The 19641-nt window shown below is 46.7% G+C and overlaps 1 protein-coding gene across 1 annotated transcript in view; it reads left to right on the forward strand.

Moving 5' to 3' along the window:
- The window catches only part of ADAM12 (ADAM metallopeptidase domain 12), a 925560-nt gene that overhangs the window by 675506 nt on the left and 230413 nt on the right, over nt 1-19641 (forward strand). The window contains exon 12 of the mRNA XM_063962227.1: nt 599-776. Within this exon, the coding sequence (XP_063818297.1) occupies nt 599-776 (178 nt within the window). The remainder of the gene's footprint in view (nt 1-598; nt 777-19641) is intronic.

The raw sequence follows: 19641 nt of genomic DNA on the forward strand, positions 1-19641 counted from the left end.
GATTCTTTAATTGTGTAACCTACCATTTTACCTCTGGACAGTGTTGCATAGCATAGTAAAGCAGTGAATATAGAAACGACATTCCGTTACTGTTGCATTGCTGGCCTGCACCCTAATTGCAGGTGACTCTGCTACGAGCTCATTAACGGTTTGCCTTTGACTTGTCACAGCGGTGAGTTATTGCCTCGCTGCGAAGCCATAATGAATATATGGTCCACTGTCTTCGGGGAGAAAGTGAGGCTTGCATTTGGCTTGCCAGCTGGTCGGCGTCCAGACATAATATAATCATGCGAGAGACACACTTTGGCACTGTAAGAGCCAAAAATTGTGTTTATGAAAGGAATAAAATATTAGCCACATATGTCTCTTCAAGGAGGATGTCTGCAAAGTCTTCATTTCATTTTACAAAGCAAACAAAGCCCCTCTGCACCACTTCCTCTGGCGTCCTAGTATGCACCAGAACAAATGGCGGGAGCATTCGGCATCACCTGCATACTGGGTGCTGGGTGCTGCCGGCTCGGCAATAGGGAGTCATTAGATTTTATTTCTTTGCAATAAGTGACTGATTTAGCATTGCTTGTTCTCTGTTCCTCTGCAGATACCCGTTCCCCACAGTGTTCAGCAGCTGCAGTAAAAAGGACTTGGACACCAGCCTGGAGAAGGGAGTAGGCATGTGTCTCTATAACATGCCTGAAGTTACAGAATCATTTGGAGAGCATAAGTGTGGAAATGGATACGTAGAAGAAGGAGAACAGTGTGATTGCGGAGAACCAGAAGTAAGGAATTAGCACGCTGTTTATAATACAGGTTATAAAACTTGGGGGTATATTCATCAACGGCAATGGGTCAAACACGCAGAAACGGTCGTTTTTCACATGTTTAAGCAACAGAACATTCATGAAAGTGGAAACGCAGGAGATAACGTGGATATTGGCGGATAAGCTGTGCTCCTTGCCACGTCAGATAGTCACACATACAGTACCTCCAGGTCCACAGATGACGGAAAAGGGGCAGAGTTGAAACCAAAAGCGGGTTTTAGCTGATTGACTGCGGGTTTAGGGTGGTGTTAGCCCTCTGACCCCCAGTCCTCCCTATTGGGGGGTGATACAGAATGCAAAGGGGGATCTATCCTTGCTGACACCTATACTTCCTCTGTCTCTCTCAGTGCACATGTGCAGTAACACTGCTAGGTCACATAAGCCACGCCCCAATTTGGCCGAAGCCACCTGATCCGCCCAAGCCCTGCCCCTACGAGCACAGAATAAAACACATCTGGCGTAAACTGTGCCAATTTACTGTGGATCAGGCGGTACAGTGAGTATCACTATCTCATAGGGTAAGTAACAAAGCCTAACCACTCCTACAGATGGAGCCTTGCTCATCTAGCCTTCTCTGCTGTGCCTAGGTGCACCATGGTTTATTAGCATAAACCTTTCATCTATTGTTCTCAGCTGCAATACAATACAGAGATAACAATACAGCAGGGGATTAAGTCATTACAGCAGGGGATTAAGGGGGTCATTCTGACCTGATCGCACGCTGCAGTTGATCGCAGCGGTTCGATCGGGTCAGAACTGCTGAACGGTTCGATCGGGTCATACCAGACGGCCGAAGGCCCTCTGACCGCTACGATCACCTCGTCGGGGGGGGAGAGGGGGGGGGGGGGCGAACGGCGGTGTTTGGCCGCCGCTTTGCGGGCATGGCCGGACCGAACGGGGGCAGGCCGCAGTGGCTGCGTGACATCACACGCAGCCTTTGTGGGACGGGGAGCGACGAGTAGCTCCCGGCCAGCGCGCTAAAGCTGCGCTGGTCGGGGGCTACTCTTGAAGTGCAAAGGCATCGCCGCTGTGCGATGCCTTTGCACTTCTGCGGGGGGGGGGCTGGCACTGACATGCGGGGCGGGATAGCCCTGTGCTGGGCGTCCCCCCACATGTCAGTGTGAATGATCGTAGCTGTGCTAAATTTAGCACAGCTACGATCATCTCGGAATGACCCCCTAAATCCGACAGCACTGGCTGAATTAATCCTATTAAATGGTTAGATGAGCAGGGCTCCATCTGCATGTTCATAGTGAAACAGTCTGTATTCCATTCGCCATTGATATAACCCCCTCATCGGTATGGCCCATCATAGGAAAACTTTGTTACATGAATCTTTGTCGTGACCTTGAATATATTTATACACAGTGATTAGAGCACCTCTTATGACCCGTTTTTGAATATGGTTCATTTATATTCTATCCTTTGATGATTTCTCTGCCATATACATCCTTCTCCCCTAAGATGTGGTGCTCTCATCTCATATATCAGACTGTTATGTGGAAGAGTATCAAATGCTTTTGCAAAATCCAAATATACCACATCAATTACACTACTAAGATCAAGGCAAATACTTCATTAAAAACCAGCTCACAGTGTGTTGTCAAATAATTAATTAAATTTTTTTTCAAAATCCAGAATTGTGAAGGTCGCCAGGTATCGTTATAGTTTATTGCAATAATGCCTCCCAATACAGCATGATTACAGGGAGACATGTACTCTATGCATCATTGGCGTTTCTAGAATGGATGCCATTTGTGCGTTGCACACGGGCCCCACACCGCACATGCTGCACTCATGTTTTATTACTTAACTTTCCGGATACCCGCGACGGGTGCTGCAGCCGCAGCAAAAATCGCAGCCAAAATGGCCGCCTTGCTTACTCAGTAGTGGCACCATGATTCCGGAGACCTGCGCATGCACAGTTGACTCTGACACAATTCTGGAGCCTACTGCACCGTGCAGAGGAGGGGGCCCACCCGGAGTCTGCTTACGGGCCCCCTCCTCTATTAAGACGCCCCTGGTATGCATGGCATTCCTATATAATGAATTATTAGACTGAGGCATGATGTAAAGTTATATACTCTAATAGGACACTAACTAAAGATGAAGATGGTGAATGCACTGCATATGATATATTATATTATATGGACTGGGGGCCGAAATCGGCCCTGGCATGTGCGTGCACATGCGCACTGAAGACAGGGGCATTCCATGAGTCGGGGGGGGGGGGGGGGCATGGACCTCCCATACGCTCCCATTTCCATGGAGATGGGCAGGGGAGTGGGGGCGCACGACATGCACAGGTGGGCTTGCCGCGAGTCAGAGGGGCGTGGACTCGTAGCATGCATCCATTTCTATGGAGACGGGAGGGGAGGCGGGGGAGCGGCCAGACCAGAGAGCTGGCCATCAGCCCTTCTGGCATTTGCCAGAAGTGCCAGATGTGCAGTCCGGCCCTGCATTTGATGCTACAAGATGACATAGGGACACATTCTAACCTGGAAAGACACATTCCTTTTTACTTGAAGCCCTCAGAGATTCTGGCATCCAAACCTATAAGCTACTAATAATAGCCGACTTCCCCAATACAGAGGAAGTACAATAAGATTTTACTGTATTGTAATATCGCTGCATCAATCACAATGCAGAGTGATTGGCACTTTCACACTTTAGGTTAGCAATGTAGTCAGAATGAAATACCTAAATTAAATGTGAAATTGCCTGCCACAGCTATAACTACGCCCAGGGCGAGAGAAAACACCAGCGACCCATCATCTTAATGTTAGTGATAGTTTGCGCAAGAAGGTACACTTGTGTCAAGTTTTTTTTTTTTATACTACAGTATATTACTTTTTGACATTATTTTTAAACAATATATACAAGACATTGATGGACCGTCCTTCTCTCTGTGATGGGCTGACAGAAGAACTAATATTCTGTCCAGTGTACGGATGGTGTAATGGTTAGCATTACTGCCTCGCAGCACTGATGTCATGGGTTTGATTCTCACCATGGTCCTCATTGTGTGGAGTTTGTATATTCTCCCCGTACTTGCATGGGGGTGCTCTGGTTCCTCCCACAATCCAAAGATATACTGGTAGGTTGATGGCTTCCAACAAAAAAATGAACCTAAGTGTGTGCGTGTACATGGGCAGACTAGATGGACCAAATGGTACTTACAGTTTCTGCCATCTAATTCTATGTTTCCAAGTAAGAATAAAGTGGTACTTACAGTATCTGCCATCTAATTCTATGTTTCCAAGATGTAGAATAAATACTCTCTGCATGGCGGAAAAACATTACTATAATCTGTGCTAATGCTCAGACTGTCAACCACACTAGGATAATATTACAAGTCAGGAGATATTATTCAAGGGAAGGTGCTGATAAAGAAGCATGTGGAGGAGTCTGATGGCACATAAGGATCATCTGGAGGGATCAGATGACATATAAGGGGAATAAAAGGGATAAGTGGTTGTCTGACGGCATATAAGAACCATGTGGATGTGTCTGATGGTACTTAAGGGGCATGTGGAGGGGACTGATGGCACATAAGGTCCAGGTGGAGGGCACTGATGGCACATTAGGGGCATGTGGAGGGATCTGTTAGCTTATAAGGCACATTTGAAGGGGTCTTGGAACTTAAGGGGCATATGGAGGGGTCTGCTTGCACATAAGAGGCATGTAAAGGAGTCTTATGGCATATAAGTATCATGTGGGACAGTCTGATGGCATATAAGGATTATGTGGTTGTGTCTAATGGCACATAAGGGGCATGTGGAGCGGACTGATGTTGCATAAAGTGGCATGTATAGGGGTGTTATGATGCTTAATGGTCATGTAAATGGGTTTCATGACAAAAAGGGGCATGTGGAGGGGTCCCATGGATTAAAATGGGTATGTAAAAGGGTCTGATGGCAAATAAGGTACATGTGGAAGGTTGTGATGGCACATAAGGGCATGCAAATGGGTCTGATGACACAGAAATGGCATGTAAAGGGGTCTGATGGCACATAAGGGGCATGCAATGGGGTCTGGTGGCATATAAGAGGCATGCAATGGGGTCTGATGGCACATAAGGGGTATGCATTGGGGTATGGTGGCATATAAGGGGCATGCAATAGGGTGTGATGGCACATAAGGGGCATGCAATTGGGTCTGATGGCATATAAGATGCATGCAATGGGGTCTTATGGGACATAAGGGGCATGAAAAGGGGTCTAATGGCACATAAGGGACATGCAATGGGGTCTGATGGCATATAGGAGGCATGCAATAGGGTCTGATTGCACATAAGGGGCATGCAGTGGGGTCTGATGGCATATAAGGAGCATGCAATAGGGTCAGATGGCACATAAGGGGCATGCAATTGGGTCTGATAGCATATAAGATGCATGCAGTGGGGTCTGATGGGACATAAGGGGCATGCAGAGTGGTCTGATGGGACATAAGGGGCATGCAAAGTGGTCTAATGGGACATAAGGGGCATGCAAATGGGTCTGATGGCACAGAAAGTGCATGCAAAGGGGTCTGATGGGACATAAGAGGCATGCAAAGGAGTCTGATTCCACATAAGGGGCATCTGGAGGTATCTAATAGTATAAAAGAGGCATTTGGGGAGGTCTGAGGGATATCTATATAAAATAAATAATCAACGTTTTTCTCTTACGTCCTAGAGGATGCTGGGGACTCCGTAAGGACCATGGGGTATAGACGGGCTCCGCAGGAGACATGGGCACTCTAAAGACTTTAGAAGGGTGTGCACTGGCTCCTCCCTCTATGCCCCTCCTCCAGACCTCAGTTAGATCCTGTGCCCAGAGGAGACTGGATGCACTGCAGGGGAGCTCTACTGAGTTTCTCTGAAAATACTTTTGTTAGGTTTTTTATTTTCAGGGAGCACTGCTGGCAACAGGCTCCCTGCATCGTGGGACTGAGGGGAGAGAAGCAGACCTACTTAACTGATAGGCTCTGCTTCTTAGGCTACTGGACCCCATTAGCTCCAGAGGGTCGGAACACAGGTCTCATCCTCGCTGTTCGTCCCGGAGCCGCGCCGCCGTCCTCCTCACAGAGCCGGAAGATAGAAGCCAGGTGAGTATAAGAAGAAAGAAGACTTCACAGGCGGCAGAAGACTTCAGATCTTCACTGAGGTACCGCGCAGCGGTAACGCTGCGCGCCATTGCTCCCACATTCACACACACTGACGGCACTGTAAGGGTGCAGGGCGCAGGGGGGGGCGCCCTGGGCAGCAAGAATTACCTCAAGGGACACTGGCTGACATATTATATACTGCGGAGGCTGTATATTAAAAAAAACCCGCCAGTATAAAGAATTTGAGCGGGACCGATGCCCGACGTTGAGGGGGCGGAGCTTAATCCTCCAGCACTAACCAGCGCCATGTTCTCCACAGCACGCTGCAGAGAAGCTGCTCCCCGGACTCTCCCCTGCTGAGCAAGTACAGAAGGCAAAAATGAGGGGGGGGGGGCACATATAATTGGCGCAGTGAGTGTATTATTGATCTATAAAAGCGCTGTACAGACTGGGATTTTGTTTCAGTGTCCAGTGGCGCTGGGTGTGTGCTGGGTGTGTGCTGGCATACTCTCTCTCTGTCTCTCCAAAGGGCCTTATTGGGGGACTGTCCCCATATTTATTTATCCCAGTGTGTGTGGGGGTGTCGATACGTGTGTGTCGGCATGTCTGAAGCGGAAGGCTCATCTAGGGAGGAGGTGGAGTAGATGATTGTGGTGTCTCCGTCGGCGCCGCCGACACCTGATTGGTTGGATATGTGGAATGTTTTAAATGCAAATGTGACGTTATTACATAAAAGATTGGACAAAGCAGAGTCCAGGGAAAAAGCAGGGAGTCAATCCATGGCTTTGACTGTGTCACAAGGCCCTTCGGGGTCTCAAAAACGTCCCCTTTCCCAGGTAGCAGACACTGGTACCGACACGGATTCTGACTCCAGTGTCGACTATGATGATACACGGTTACACCCACGGGTGGCCAAGAGTATTCATTATATGATTATGGCTATAAAAGATGTTTTGCATATCACAGAGGACCCCTCTGTGCCTGACACGAGGGTATGCATGTTTAAGGAAAAGAAACCTGAGGTAACGTTTCCCCCATCTCATGAGCTGAATGCCTTATTTGAAAAAGCTTGGGAAACTCCAGACAAGAAACTGCAGATTCCCAAGAGTAAATTTAAATAAAATTGGCCACACGTGGCGCTCCTGTTTAAAAATTCATAAAATGGCTTACACAATGGTAACTGGCAGTGAATCTCACTCTTAAATCAGATCAGAAATCCATCACAATGTGGATCATTAGTCCTAAAATTAGAAAAAATCCAATAGTGCAAATAAAAGATGGCACCATAGAGAGAAAGACTTGCTTTATTGGTCCCACTCACATGGATATAGACGAATCAATGCATATCACCCTCATAGGGTTATCACGAACATCAATAAGGTCTTTATCATCCTCATACGATCAGCACGACAATGTTCCTTATGCAGCTAAAACTTAAAAAGAGCAATATAGTGCAATTCTGTTGGTTTTAAAGAATGAGTATTTAATATGACATTGCACTCACATAAAAGAATAACATAAAAGCATGTATCACCAGTTCCCTGGTATTGGATTCCCCAACAGTCACGCTAGTCCTGATGTACTTGGAGCTCCTCACAAGATCAGATGTATCACCCAGTGTTGGGAAAATCAGTGGAGAGACTCCAGGATCCGCTGTGGCTGCAAGGTCCAGTGGTTACAAAGTCCCCTTTATCCTGCTTAAACGCGTTTTCGGATTATACAATCCTTCCTCAGAAGATTCCCAAGAGAATTATTATGGCGTATCCTTTCCCCTCACAGGACAGGTTACGGTGGGAATCCTCGCCCACGGTGGACAAGGCTTTGACGCGCTTGTCCAAAAAGGTGGCGCTATCGTCTCCAGACACGGCAGCCCTCAAGGATCCTGCTGATCGCAGACAGGAAACTACCTTGAAATCGATTTATACACATACGGGTGCCTTGCTCAGACCGGCAGTAGCGTCGGCATGGGTGGGTAGCGCAATTGCAGCATGGGCAGATAACTTGTCATCTGACATTGACACCCTAGATAAGGATAGCATTTTATTGATCTTAGGTCACATTAAAGACGTAGCGTTATATATGAGCGAGGCTGCGAGAGACATTGGGCTGTTGGGTTCAAGAGCTAATGCCATGGTAATTTCTGCAAGGCGGTCCCTGTGGACCCGCCAATGGACGGGTGATGCCGACTCAAAGAAGCATATGGAGGTTTTGCCATACAAAGGTGAAGTTTTATTTGGGGAAGGTCTCGCGGACCTGGTTGCCACAGCTACCGCGGGTAAATCTACCTTTTTGCCTTTTGTTCCCCCGCAGCAAAAGAAAACTCCAAAATATCAGATGCAGTCCTTTCGGTCGCATAAGTCCAGAAGAGGTCGGGGCTCATCTTTCCTCGCCAGAGGTAAGGGTAGAGGAAAGAGAGCTTCTGCTCCGGCTACTTCCCAGGACCAGAAGTCCTCCCCGGCTTCTACAAACTCCACCGCATGACGCTGGGGCTCCACTGAGGGAGTCCACACCGGTGGGGGCACGTCTTCGACTCTTCAGCCAGGTCTGGGTTCAGTCAGATGTGGATCCTTGAGCGATCGAAATTGTATCCCAAGGCTACAAACTGGAATTCGAAGAAGTGCCTCCTCGACGATTTTTCAAATCGGCTTTGCCAGCTTCTCCCCCAGAGAGGGAAATAGTTTCAGCTGCCATACAAAAGCTGTGTCAACAACAAGTGATTATCAAGGTTCCCCTGATGCAACAGGGGAAAGGGTACTATTCAACCCTATTTGTGGTACCGAAGCCGGATGGCTCGGTCAGACCCATTCTGAATCTAAAATCCCTGAACCTGTATTTGAAAAAGTTCAAATTCAAGATGGAATCTCTCCGGGCAGTGATCTCCAGCCTGGAAGGGGGGGATTTTATGGTATCACTAGACATAAAGGATGCATACCTTCATGTACCCATTTATCCCCCTCATCAGGCGTATCTGAGATTCGCTGTACAGGACTGCCATTACCAGTTTCAGACGTTGCCGTTTGGGCTTTCCACGGCCCCGAGGATTTTCACCAAGGTAATGGCGGAAATGATGGTGCTCCTGCGCAGGCAAGGAGTCACAATTATCCCATACTTGGACGATCTCCTGATAAAAGCGAGATCGAGAGATCAATTGCTGAAAAGCGTGTCGCTCTCCCTGAGAGTGCTGCAGCAACACGGCTGGATTCTAAATCTACCAAAGTCGCAGTTGATTCCAACGTCTCGGCTATCATTTTTGGGCATGATTCTGGACACGGAAGAGAAGAGGGTTTTTCTCCCAATGGAAAAAGCCCAGGAACTCCAGAACATGGTCAGAGACCTGCTAAAACCAAAAAGAGTGTCAGTTCATCAATGCACTCGTGTACTGGGAAAAATGGTGGCGGCCTACGAGGCCATCCCCTTCGGCAGATTCCATGCGAGCACGTTTCAGTGGGACCTTCTGGACAAGTGGTCGGGGTCCCATCTACAAATGCATCAGAAAATAAGCCTGTCCCCCAGGGCCAGGGTGTCTCTACTGTGGTGGCTGCAGAGTGCTCACCTTCTAGAGGGTCGCAGGTTCGGCATTCAAGACTGGGTTCTGGTGACCACGGACACGAGCCTCCGAGGATGGGGAGCAGTCACACAAGGAAGAAATTTTCAGGGACTATGGTCAAGCCAGGAGGCTTGTCTACACATCAACGTACTGGAATTGAGGGCCATATACAACGGCCTACGACAAGCGGAGAATCTTCTTCGCGACCTACCGGTTCTGATTCAATCAGACAACGTCACAGCCGTGGCTTATGTAAACCGCTAAGGCGGGACAAGGAGCAGAGTGGCAATGGCGGAAGCCACCAGGATTCTTCGCTGGGCGGAAAATCACGTAAGCGCTCTGTCAGCAGTCTTCATTCCGGGAGTGGACAACTGGGAAGCAGACTTCCTCAGCAGACACTATCTCCAGCCAGGAGAGTGGGGGCTTCATCAAGAAGTTTTTGCACAGATAACAAGTTTTTAGGGAATTCCTCACATAGACATGATGGCGTCACGCCTCAACAAGTAGCTTCAGAGGTATTGTGCCAGGTCAAGGGACCCTCAGGCAGTAGCGGTGGACGCCCTGGTGACACCTTGGGTGATTCAGTCGGTCTATGTGTTCCCCCCTCTTCCTCTCATCTCAAAGATATTGAGAATCATAAGACAAAAAGGAGTGAAAACAATCCTCATTGTTCCAGATTGGCCTCAAAGGGCCTGGTATTCAGATCTTCAGGAGATGCTCACAGAAGATCCGTGGCCTCTTCCTCCCAGGGAGGACCTGTTGCAGCAGGGGCCCTGCGTGTTCCAAGACTTACCGCGGTTACGTTTGACGGCATGGCGTTTGAACACCATATCCTAGCTAGGAAAGGTATTCCGGGGGAAGTCATCCCTACTCTAATCAAAGCTAGGAAGGAGGTAACGGCGAAACATTATCACCGTATCTGGAGGAAATATGTATCTTGGTGTGAAGCCAAGAATGCTCCTACGGAAGATTTCCACCTGGGCCGTTTTCTCCACTTTCTACAGACAGGAGTGGATATGGGCCTAAAGTTAGGCTCCATTAAGGTGCAGATTTCGGCCCTATCAATATTCTTTCAGAAGGAATTGGCTTCTCTCCCAGAAGTCCAGACTTTTGTAAAGGGAGTGCTGCACATCCAGCCTCCTTTTGTGCCCCCAGTGGCACCATGGGACCTTAACGTGGTGTTACAGTTCCTTAAATCACACTGGTTTGAACCTCTTCAAACGGTTGAATTAAAGTTTCTCACTTAGAGAGTAGTCATGTTGCTGGCCTTGGCATCTGCAAGGCGGGTGTCCGAATTGGCGGCTTTGTCTCACAAGAGCCCCTATCTGATTTTCCATGTGGATCGAGCAGAATTGAGAACTCGTCCGCAATTTCTGCCTAAGGTGGTTTCGTCGTTTCATATGAACCAACCTATTGTGGTACCGGTGGCTACGGGGGACTTGGTGGATTCCAAGACTCTTGATGTAGTCAGGGCCTTAAACATTTATGTAGCTAGGACGGCTCGAGTTCGAAAAACAGAGGCACTGTTTGTCCTGTATGCGGCCAACAAAGTTGGCGCTCCTGCTTCTAAGCAGAATATTGCTCGCTGGATCTGTAACACAATTCAGCAGGCTCATTCTACCGCTGGATTGCCGTTACCTAATTCGGTAAAAGCCCATTCCACTAGGAAGGTGGGCTCTTCTTGGGCGGCTGCCCGAGGCGTCTCAGCTTTACAGCTTTGCCGAGCAGCTACTTGGTCGGGTTCAAACACTTTTGCTAAATTCTACAAGTTTGATACCCTGGCTGATGAGGACCTCATGTTTGCTCAATCGGTGCTGCAGAGTCATCCGCACTCTCCCGCCCGGTCTGGAGCTTTGATATAATCCCCATGGTCCTTACGGAGTCCCCAGCATCCTCTAGGACGTAAGAGAAAATAGGATTTTAAACCTACCGGTAAATCTTTTTCTCCTAGTCCGTAGAGGATGCTGGACGTCCGTCCCAGTGCGGACTAATTTTCTGCAAGGCTTGTATATAGTTGTTGCTTACATAAGGGTTATGTTACAGCTTAGATCAGTCTTTGGCTGATGCTGTTTTGTTCATACTGTTAACTAATTCGTATATTCCATGTTGTACGGTGTGGATGGTGTGGGCTGGTATGTATCTTGCCCTTAGATTAACAAAAATCCTTTCCTCGTACTATCCGTCTCCTCTGGGAACAGTTCTCTAACTGAGGTCTGGAGGAGGGGCAAAGAGGGAGGAGCCAGTGCAAACCCTTCTAAAGTCTTTAGAGTGCCCATGTCTCCTGCGGAGCCCGTCTATACCCCATGGTCCTTACGGAGTCCCCAGCATCCTCTACGGACTAGGAGAAAAATATTTACCGGTAGGTTTAAAATCCTATTTTTTTGTTGCAAATTTGGTGAGTTTTGACTATAAAAATTATCAGAATAATACAAAGATGATATAAGCTATAAATATCTTATTCTCATAATTTTTATACTCAAAACTTTAGTGTATTGGAGTATGACAGGTGAAGCGGCACAGTGGTTGAAAAACATTACTCTAGGTACTAGGAACCCAATTTTTTTTAACTATAATTTTGGTACGATCACTGAAACCCTCCCCTCTTTTATATATTGTGTGTGTCCTTTCAACTCCCTCCATGTCAATTTTAACAATGATTTGGTGTCATTTTCTTTCCTCCATCCCCAACTATATTTTTTATTGCTTTTGTGCATCAGAGTTGAACGGGTTCGGTATGTAATACCGCCGCCCAGGATGTCGAATGTCAGTATCCTGACATGGGCATCCCTAGTGGAATAATTCCGGCAGGGGGGTGAGCCACAGGTTCTATTCCCCCTCTATGGGTGGGGTCTGGGACTCCAGGTCGACACACCTTAGGTCGCCGCCAATTGGTCGACATGGACAAAAGGTCGACATGGACAATAGGTCGACAGGAACAAGGTCGACATGGAAAAAGGTCGACATGAGTTTTTTATGGGGGGTTTTGTGTCGTTTTCTTCATAGAGTGACAGGGAACCCCAATTAGTGCACCGCGTCCCCTCGCATGGCTCGCTTCGCTCGCCATGCTTCGGGCATCGTGCCTTCGCTCGGCACAGATTACCGTTCCAATCGTAGTCCACGTGGATCGTTAAGTATGAAAAGGTTCCAAAAAAGAAAAAAAATGTAAAAAACTCATGTCGACCTTTTTCCATGTCGACCTTGTTCCTTGTCGACCTTTTGCCCATGTCGACCTAAGGTGTGGCGACCAATTGGCGGCGACCTAAGGTGTGTCGACCTTTTTGTTGTCGACCTGGAGTCAGGATACCTATGGGTGTCGTGGACACATTTGGATTAAATAGAACTAAAGTAATTTCTGATATTTAAAAAACATTTTTTGTAAAACTTGTGCATAAATGCTATGCGCCCAGTTTGATACTTTTTGTGATATTTTCACCTTAGTATATTACAGTACGTTGTACGTTTAGTAGTGATGAGCGGGTTCGGTTCCTCGGAAACCGAACCCCCCCGAACTTCACCCATTTTACACGGGTCCGAGGCATACTCGGATTCTCCCGTATGGCTCGGTTAATCCGAGCGCGCCCGAACGTCATCATCCCGCTGTCGGATTCTCGCGAGATTGGGATTCTACATAAGTAGCCGCACGTCGCCGCCATTTTCACTCGTGCATTGGAAATGTTAGGGAGAGGACGTGGCTGGCGTCCTCTCCGTTTATTAATAATATTTGTGCTGCTTATTGCTTAATTGTGGGGACTGGGGAGCAGCTGTATTATATAGGAGGAGTACAGTGCAGAGTTTTGCTGACCAGTGACCACCAGTATACGTTGTCTGCCTGAAAAACACTCCATATCTGTGCTCAGTGTGCTGCATATATCTCTGTGCTCACACTGCTTAATTGTGGGGACTGGGGAGCAGCTGTATTATATAAGAGGAGTACAGTGCAGAGTTTTGCTGACCAGTGACCACCAGTATACTTTGTCTGCCTGAAAAACACTCCATATCTGTGCTCAGTGTGCTGCATATATCTGTGCTCACACTGCTTAATTGTGGGGACTGGGGAGCAGCTGTATTATATAGGAGGAGTACAGTGCAGAGTTTTGCTGACCAGTGACCACCAGTATACGTTGTCTGCCTGAAAAACACTCCATATCTGTGCTCAGTGTGCTGCATATATCTGTGCTCACACTGCTTAATTGTGGGGACTGGGGAGCAGCTGTATTATATAGGAGGAGTACAGTGCAGAGTTTTGCTGACCAGTGACCACCAGTATACGTTGTCTGCCTGAAAAACACTCCATATCTGTGCTCAGTGTGCTGCATATATCTGTGCTCACACTGCTTAATTGTGGGGACTGGGGAGCAGCTGTATTATATAGGAGGAGTACAGTGCAGAGTTTTGCTGACCAGTGACCACCAGTATAGGTTGTCTGCCTGAAAAACACTCCATATCTGTGCTCAGTGTGCTGCATATATCTGTGCTCACACTGCTTAATTGTGGGGACTGGGGAGCAGCTGTATTATATAGGAGGAGTACAGTGCAGAGTTTTGCTGACCGGTGACCACCAGTATACTTTGTCTGCCTGAAAAACACTCCATATCTGTGCTCAGTGTGCTGCATATATCTGTGCTCACACTGCTTAATTGTGGGGACTGGGGAGCAGCTGTATTATATAGGAGGAGTACAGTGCAGAGTTTTTCTGACCGGTGACCACCAGTATACTTTGTCTGCCTGAAAAACACTCCATATCTGTGCTCAGTGTGCTGCATATATCTGTGCTCACACTGCTTAATTGTGGGGACTGGGGAGCAGCTGTATTATATAGGAGGAGTACAGTGCAGAGTTTTGCTGACAGTGACCACCAGTATACGTTGTCTGCCTGAAAAACACTCCATATCTGTGCTCAGTGTGCTGCATATATCTGTGCTCACACTGCTTAATTGTGGGGACTGGGAAGCAGCTGTATTATATAGGAGGAGTACAGTGCAGAGTTTTGCTGACCAGTGACCACCAGTATACGTTGTCTGCCTGAAAAACACTCCATATCTGTGCTCAGTGTGCTGCATATATCTGTGCTCACACTGCTTAATTGTGGGGACTGGGGAGCAGCTGTATTATATAGGAGGAGTACAGTGCAGAGTTTTGCTGACCGGTGACCACCAGTATACGTTGTCTGCCTGAAAAACACTCCATATCTGTGCTCAGTGTGCTGTATATATCTGTGCTCACACTGCTTAATTGTGGGGACTGGGGAGCAGCTGTATTATATAGGAGGAGTACAGTGCAGAGTTTTGCTGACAGTGACCACCAGTATACGTTGTCTGCCTGAAAAACACTCCATATCTGTGCTCAGTGTGCTGCATATATCTGTGCTCACACTGCTTTATTGTGGGGACTGGGGATCACCAGTATATTATATAGGAGTAGTACAGTGCAGAGTTTTGCTGACCAGTGACCACCAGTATATATAGCAGTACGGTACGGAAGGCCACTGCTTTACCTACCTCTGTGTCGTCAAGTATACTATCCATCTAGATTCTATACCTGTGGTGCATTTTAGTTTTGCAATTTGCTGACAGTGACCACCAGTATATATAGCAGAACGGTACGGAAGGCCACTGCTCTACCTACCTCTGTGTCGTCAAGTATACTATCCATCTAGATTCTATACCTGTGGTGCATTTTAGTTTTGCAGTTTGCTGACAGTGACCACCAGTATATATAGCAGTACGGTACGGAAGGCCACTGCTCTACCTACCTCTGTGTCGTCAAGTATACTATCCATCTAGATTCTATACCTGTGGTGCATTTTAGTTTTGCAGTTTGCTGACAGTGACCACCAGTATATATAGCAGTACGGTACGGAAGGCCACTGCTCTACCTACCTCTGTGTCGTCAAGTATACTATCCATCCATACCTGTGGTGCATTTCAGTTGTGCGCAGTATATATAGTAGTAGGCCATTGCTATTGATACTGGCATATAATTCCACACATTAAAAAATGGAGAACAAAAATGTGGAGGGTAAAATAGGGAAAGATCAAGATCCACTTCCACCTCGTGCTGAAGCTGCTGCCACTAGTCATGGCCGAGACGATGAAATGCCATCAACGTCGTCTGCCAAGGCCGATGCCCAATGTCATAGTAGAGAGCATGTAAAATCCAAAAAACAAAAGTTCAGTAAAATGACCCAAAAATCTAAATTAAAAGCGTCTGAGGAGAAGCGTAAACTTGCCGATATGCCATTTACGACATGTAGTGGCAATGAACGGCTGAGGCCCTGGCCTATGTTCATGGCTAGTGGTTCAGCTTCACATGAGGATGGAAGCACTCATCCACTCGCTATAAAACTGCAGTGCCACTCCTAGATGGGCCAGGTGTTTGTGTCGGCCACTTGTGTCGCTTAGCTTAGTCACACAGCAACCTTGGTGCACCTCTTTTTTTCTTTGCATCATGTGCTGTTTGGGGACTATTTTTTTGAAGTGCCATCCTGCCTGACACTGCAGTGCCACTCCCAGATGGGCCAGGTGTTTGTGTCGGCCACTTGGGTCGCTTAGCTTAGTCACACAGCTACCTCATTGCGCCTCTTTTTTTCTTTGCATCATGTGCTGTTTGGGGACTATTTTTTTGAAGTGCCATCCTGTCTGACACTGCAGTGCCACTCCTAGATGGGCCAGGTGTTTGTGTCGGCCACTTGGGTCTTTGTGTCGGCCACTTGGGTCGCTTAGCTTAGTCACACAGCTACCTCATTGCGCCTCTTTTTTTCTTTGCATCATGTGCTGTTTGGGGACTATTTTTTTGAAGTGCCATCCTGTCTGACACTGCAGTGCCACTCCTAGATGGGCCAGGTATTTGTGTCGGCCACTTGGGTCGCTTAGCTTAGTCACACAGCTACCTCATTGCGCCTCTTTTTTTCTTTGCATCATGTGCTGTTTGGGGACTATTTTTTTGAAGTGCCAGCCTGTCTGACACTGCAGTGCCACTCCTAGATGGGCCAGGTGTTTGTGTCGGCCACTTGGGTCGCTTAGCTTAGTCATCCAGCGACCTCGGTGCAAATTTTAGGACTAAAAATAATATTGTGAGGTGTGAGATGTTCAGAATAGACTGGAAATGAGTGAAAATTATGGTTATTGAGGTTAATAATACTATGGGATCAAAATGACCCCCAAATTCTATGATTTAAGCTGTTTTTGAGGGTTTTTTGTAAAGAAAAACAGAATCCAAAACACACCCGAATCCGACAAAAAAATTTCAGGGAGGTTTTGCCAAAACGCGTCCGAATCCAAAACACGTCCGCGGAACCGAATCCAAAACCAAAACACAACACCCGAAAAATTTCCGGTGCACATCACTAACGTTTAGTATTTACAAAATGCAAAAATGTTATTTCTTTTTGTTAACTCGAACATGCGTCCTTAAATTGACACCTTCTCTCAATTCCTAATCTTATTACTTGTAATTTCCAGAAATCTTCCGAGGTTTTTCTTGTCCTGCTCCGTTGAACAGTATCATTTGTAGGCTCTTTTGGAATACCAGTTAAAATATAAATTTCAATGATCTTTTCAGGGGCTTAGCAACATGAGAATATGTCTGTGAACTAGGAATTGATGAACAAAGTTAATTTCTTGACGAAGGTCCCTGGTTATTGTGTGGGTGTATTACATTATTATGTGGTCAATGGCTTTCTGCAGTTTAACTCTAGCCTGCAACATCAAATTTGGGTCAATTTGACATGTACATGTAATTCTTTGGGGCGGCAGTGGCTGGTGTATACTATAAATTGTTTATATTATGAAGTTGAAGCCTTCAACCATAATTCCTCTGTGCGGGCCTTTAATCCTGTATACGCTGGCTTGCAGTGGCTGGGAACACGCAAAAGAGCTCTTGATTTAAAAAGGCTCTAACATGCATCAACAATCAAAACTCCTGTCGTTAAGTTGTAACGGGAACTATTCCCTTGGATATAAAACAAATTGGATGCAGTGTTTAAACAGTTTAAATGGAACTAATGTACAATGAATAGGAAACAATTTGTATTTACCCACAATTCCTTTGTGTTTTTAAAACTTTAATTTCAAATATTTTGTCTGAATGCTGATAATTGCTTTTCCTGAGATGTCATTACTTTAATTCATACCTGCCATTCACACTAGAGCCGAATTAAGGGCCACATAACCTGTTGCTTGAAATGATCATGGGCCAATTGTGGGAAGTGGAGGAAGTGTCACCGGCGCTGTGTGAGTGTGGCCAGTGCTGTGTGGATGTGGCCAATGCCCAAGTGTGTGTGGCCAGTGCTGTGTGGGCAGGGGCGGATAAAGCCTTGGGGGAGGCCTGGGGCACTTAGGACAGGGGGGCCTTGGTGGAGGGGGAGGGCGTATATTAGATTTTGCATACCTCTCAACATGACCCATGCCAGGAGGAACAAAATGCTCTCTACCTGGACTTCGCTTTTAATGTACAGTATGATTGGCATCACATGTGTTGAACTATTTAACTACTTTAGCTACTTGAGAGACTTGCCTACACTCGCCTTACACACTTTCTTAACTCCCACAACTTACTGGACCCACTTCAGTCGGCCTTTCATGCCCAACACTCCACGGAGACGGCACTGACCAAAGTAGTGAATGATCTGGTCACTGCTAGATCAAAAGGCCATTACACACTACTTATTCTTCTAGATCTCTCTGCTGCTTTTGACACTGTTGACCACTCTCTTCTCATACAAACACTACAATCCCTAGGTCTTCAGGACACAGCCCTTTCTTGGTTCTCATCCTACCTATCTAATCGCTCCTTCAGTGTTCGCTTCTCTGATTCTACCTCCTCTTCTCTACCTCTATCAGTTGGAGTACCGCAAGGCTCAGTCTTAGGTCCTCTGCTTTTCTCAATCTATACCTCCTCTCTTGGTAAACTAATCAGCTCCTTCGGATTTCAGTATCATTTGTACGCTGATGATACTCAAATCTACCTATCCTCCCCAGATTTATCACCATCTGTATTGGCTCGTGTCACTGGATGCCTGTCTGCCATTTCATCTTGGATGTCATCTCGCCACCTCAAACTCAACATTTCCAAAACAGAATTAATTATTTTCCCACCAGCTAAGGGTAGTTACCAACCTGATATTGCCATAACTGTTGACAATGCAACTATCCACCCTACCCCACAAGCTCGCTGCCTAGGTGTCATCCTTGACTCTGAACTGTCGTTTGTTCCACACATTCAGTCTGTCTCTAAATCATGTTACATGCACCTTAAAAACATATCCAAAATTCGCCCTTATCTTACACAAGACACAGCAAAAACTCTGATCCATGCACTCATCATCTCCCGCATTGATTATTGTAATAGTCTCCTTACTGGTCTTCCCAAACATAGGCTCTCACCACTTCAATCCATTTTAAATGCAGCTGCGAGGCTAATCTTCCTCGCCAGACGTTCTTCGTCTGCTGATCCGCTCTGTCAGTCCCTCCATTGGTTACCGGTATTCTACCGTGTCAAATATAAAATACTTTTACTTACATACAAGGCTGTTACCCAAACTGCACCATCATACATCTCCTCGCTCATCACAAAATATCTCCCTACCAGACCCCTCCGCTCTGCACAAGATCTGCGTCTCTCATCCAGATGTATTACCTGTTCCCACTCAAAATTACAGGACTTTACCCGGGCTTCACCCACTCTGTGGAATGCCCTCCCACGCACAATAAGACTCTCCACTAGTCTCCAAACCTTTAAACGTTCCCTGAAAACTCATCTCTTCAGACAAGCCTACCAAATTCCTGACCCACACACATAACCCTCAATGCTTCCCTATCCAGTTACATTCCCTCTGCACAGTCCCCATAACCTCACATTTTGTCTTCCAACATTGCTGGGTGATCATATTATACAACCCACTAAGAGCCTAGCAATCTGGGGAAACATTATGTAACAGGTTGCATCTATCCTTGTGTATCAATGCCTATTTCCCTTTAGATTGTAAGCTTGCGAGCAGGGCCTTCCTACCGCTATGTCTGTCTTTGCCCTGTTTTGTTCTATAACTGTTGTTCTAATGGTAAAGCGCAACGGAATATGCTGCGCTATATAAGAAACTGCTAATAAATAAATCAATAATAAGAAAAAGGTATTTCAACAAAAATTATTACAATTATAAATTAAGAGGGAAGTCCAGGTAGAGAGCATTTT

Source organism: Pseudophryne corroboree, chromosome 3, assembly GCF_028390025.1.
Source record: "Pseudophryne corroboree isolate aPseCor3 chromosome 3, aPseCor3.hap2, whole genome shotgun sequence".
NCBI lineage: Eukaryota > Metazoa > Chordata > Amphibia > Anura > Myobatrachidae > Pseudophryne > Pseudophryne corroboree.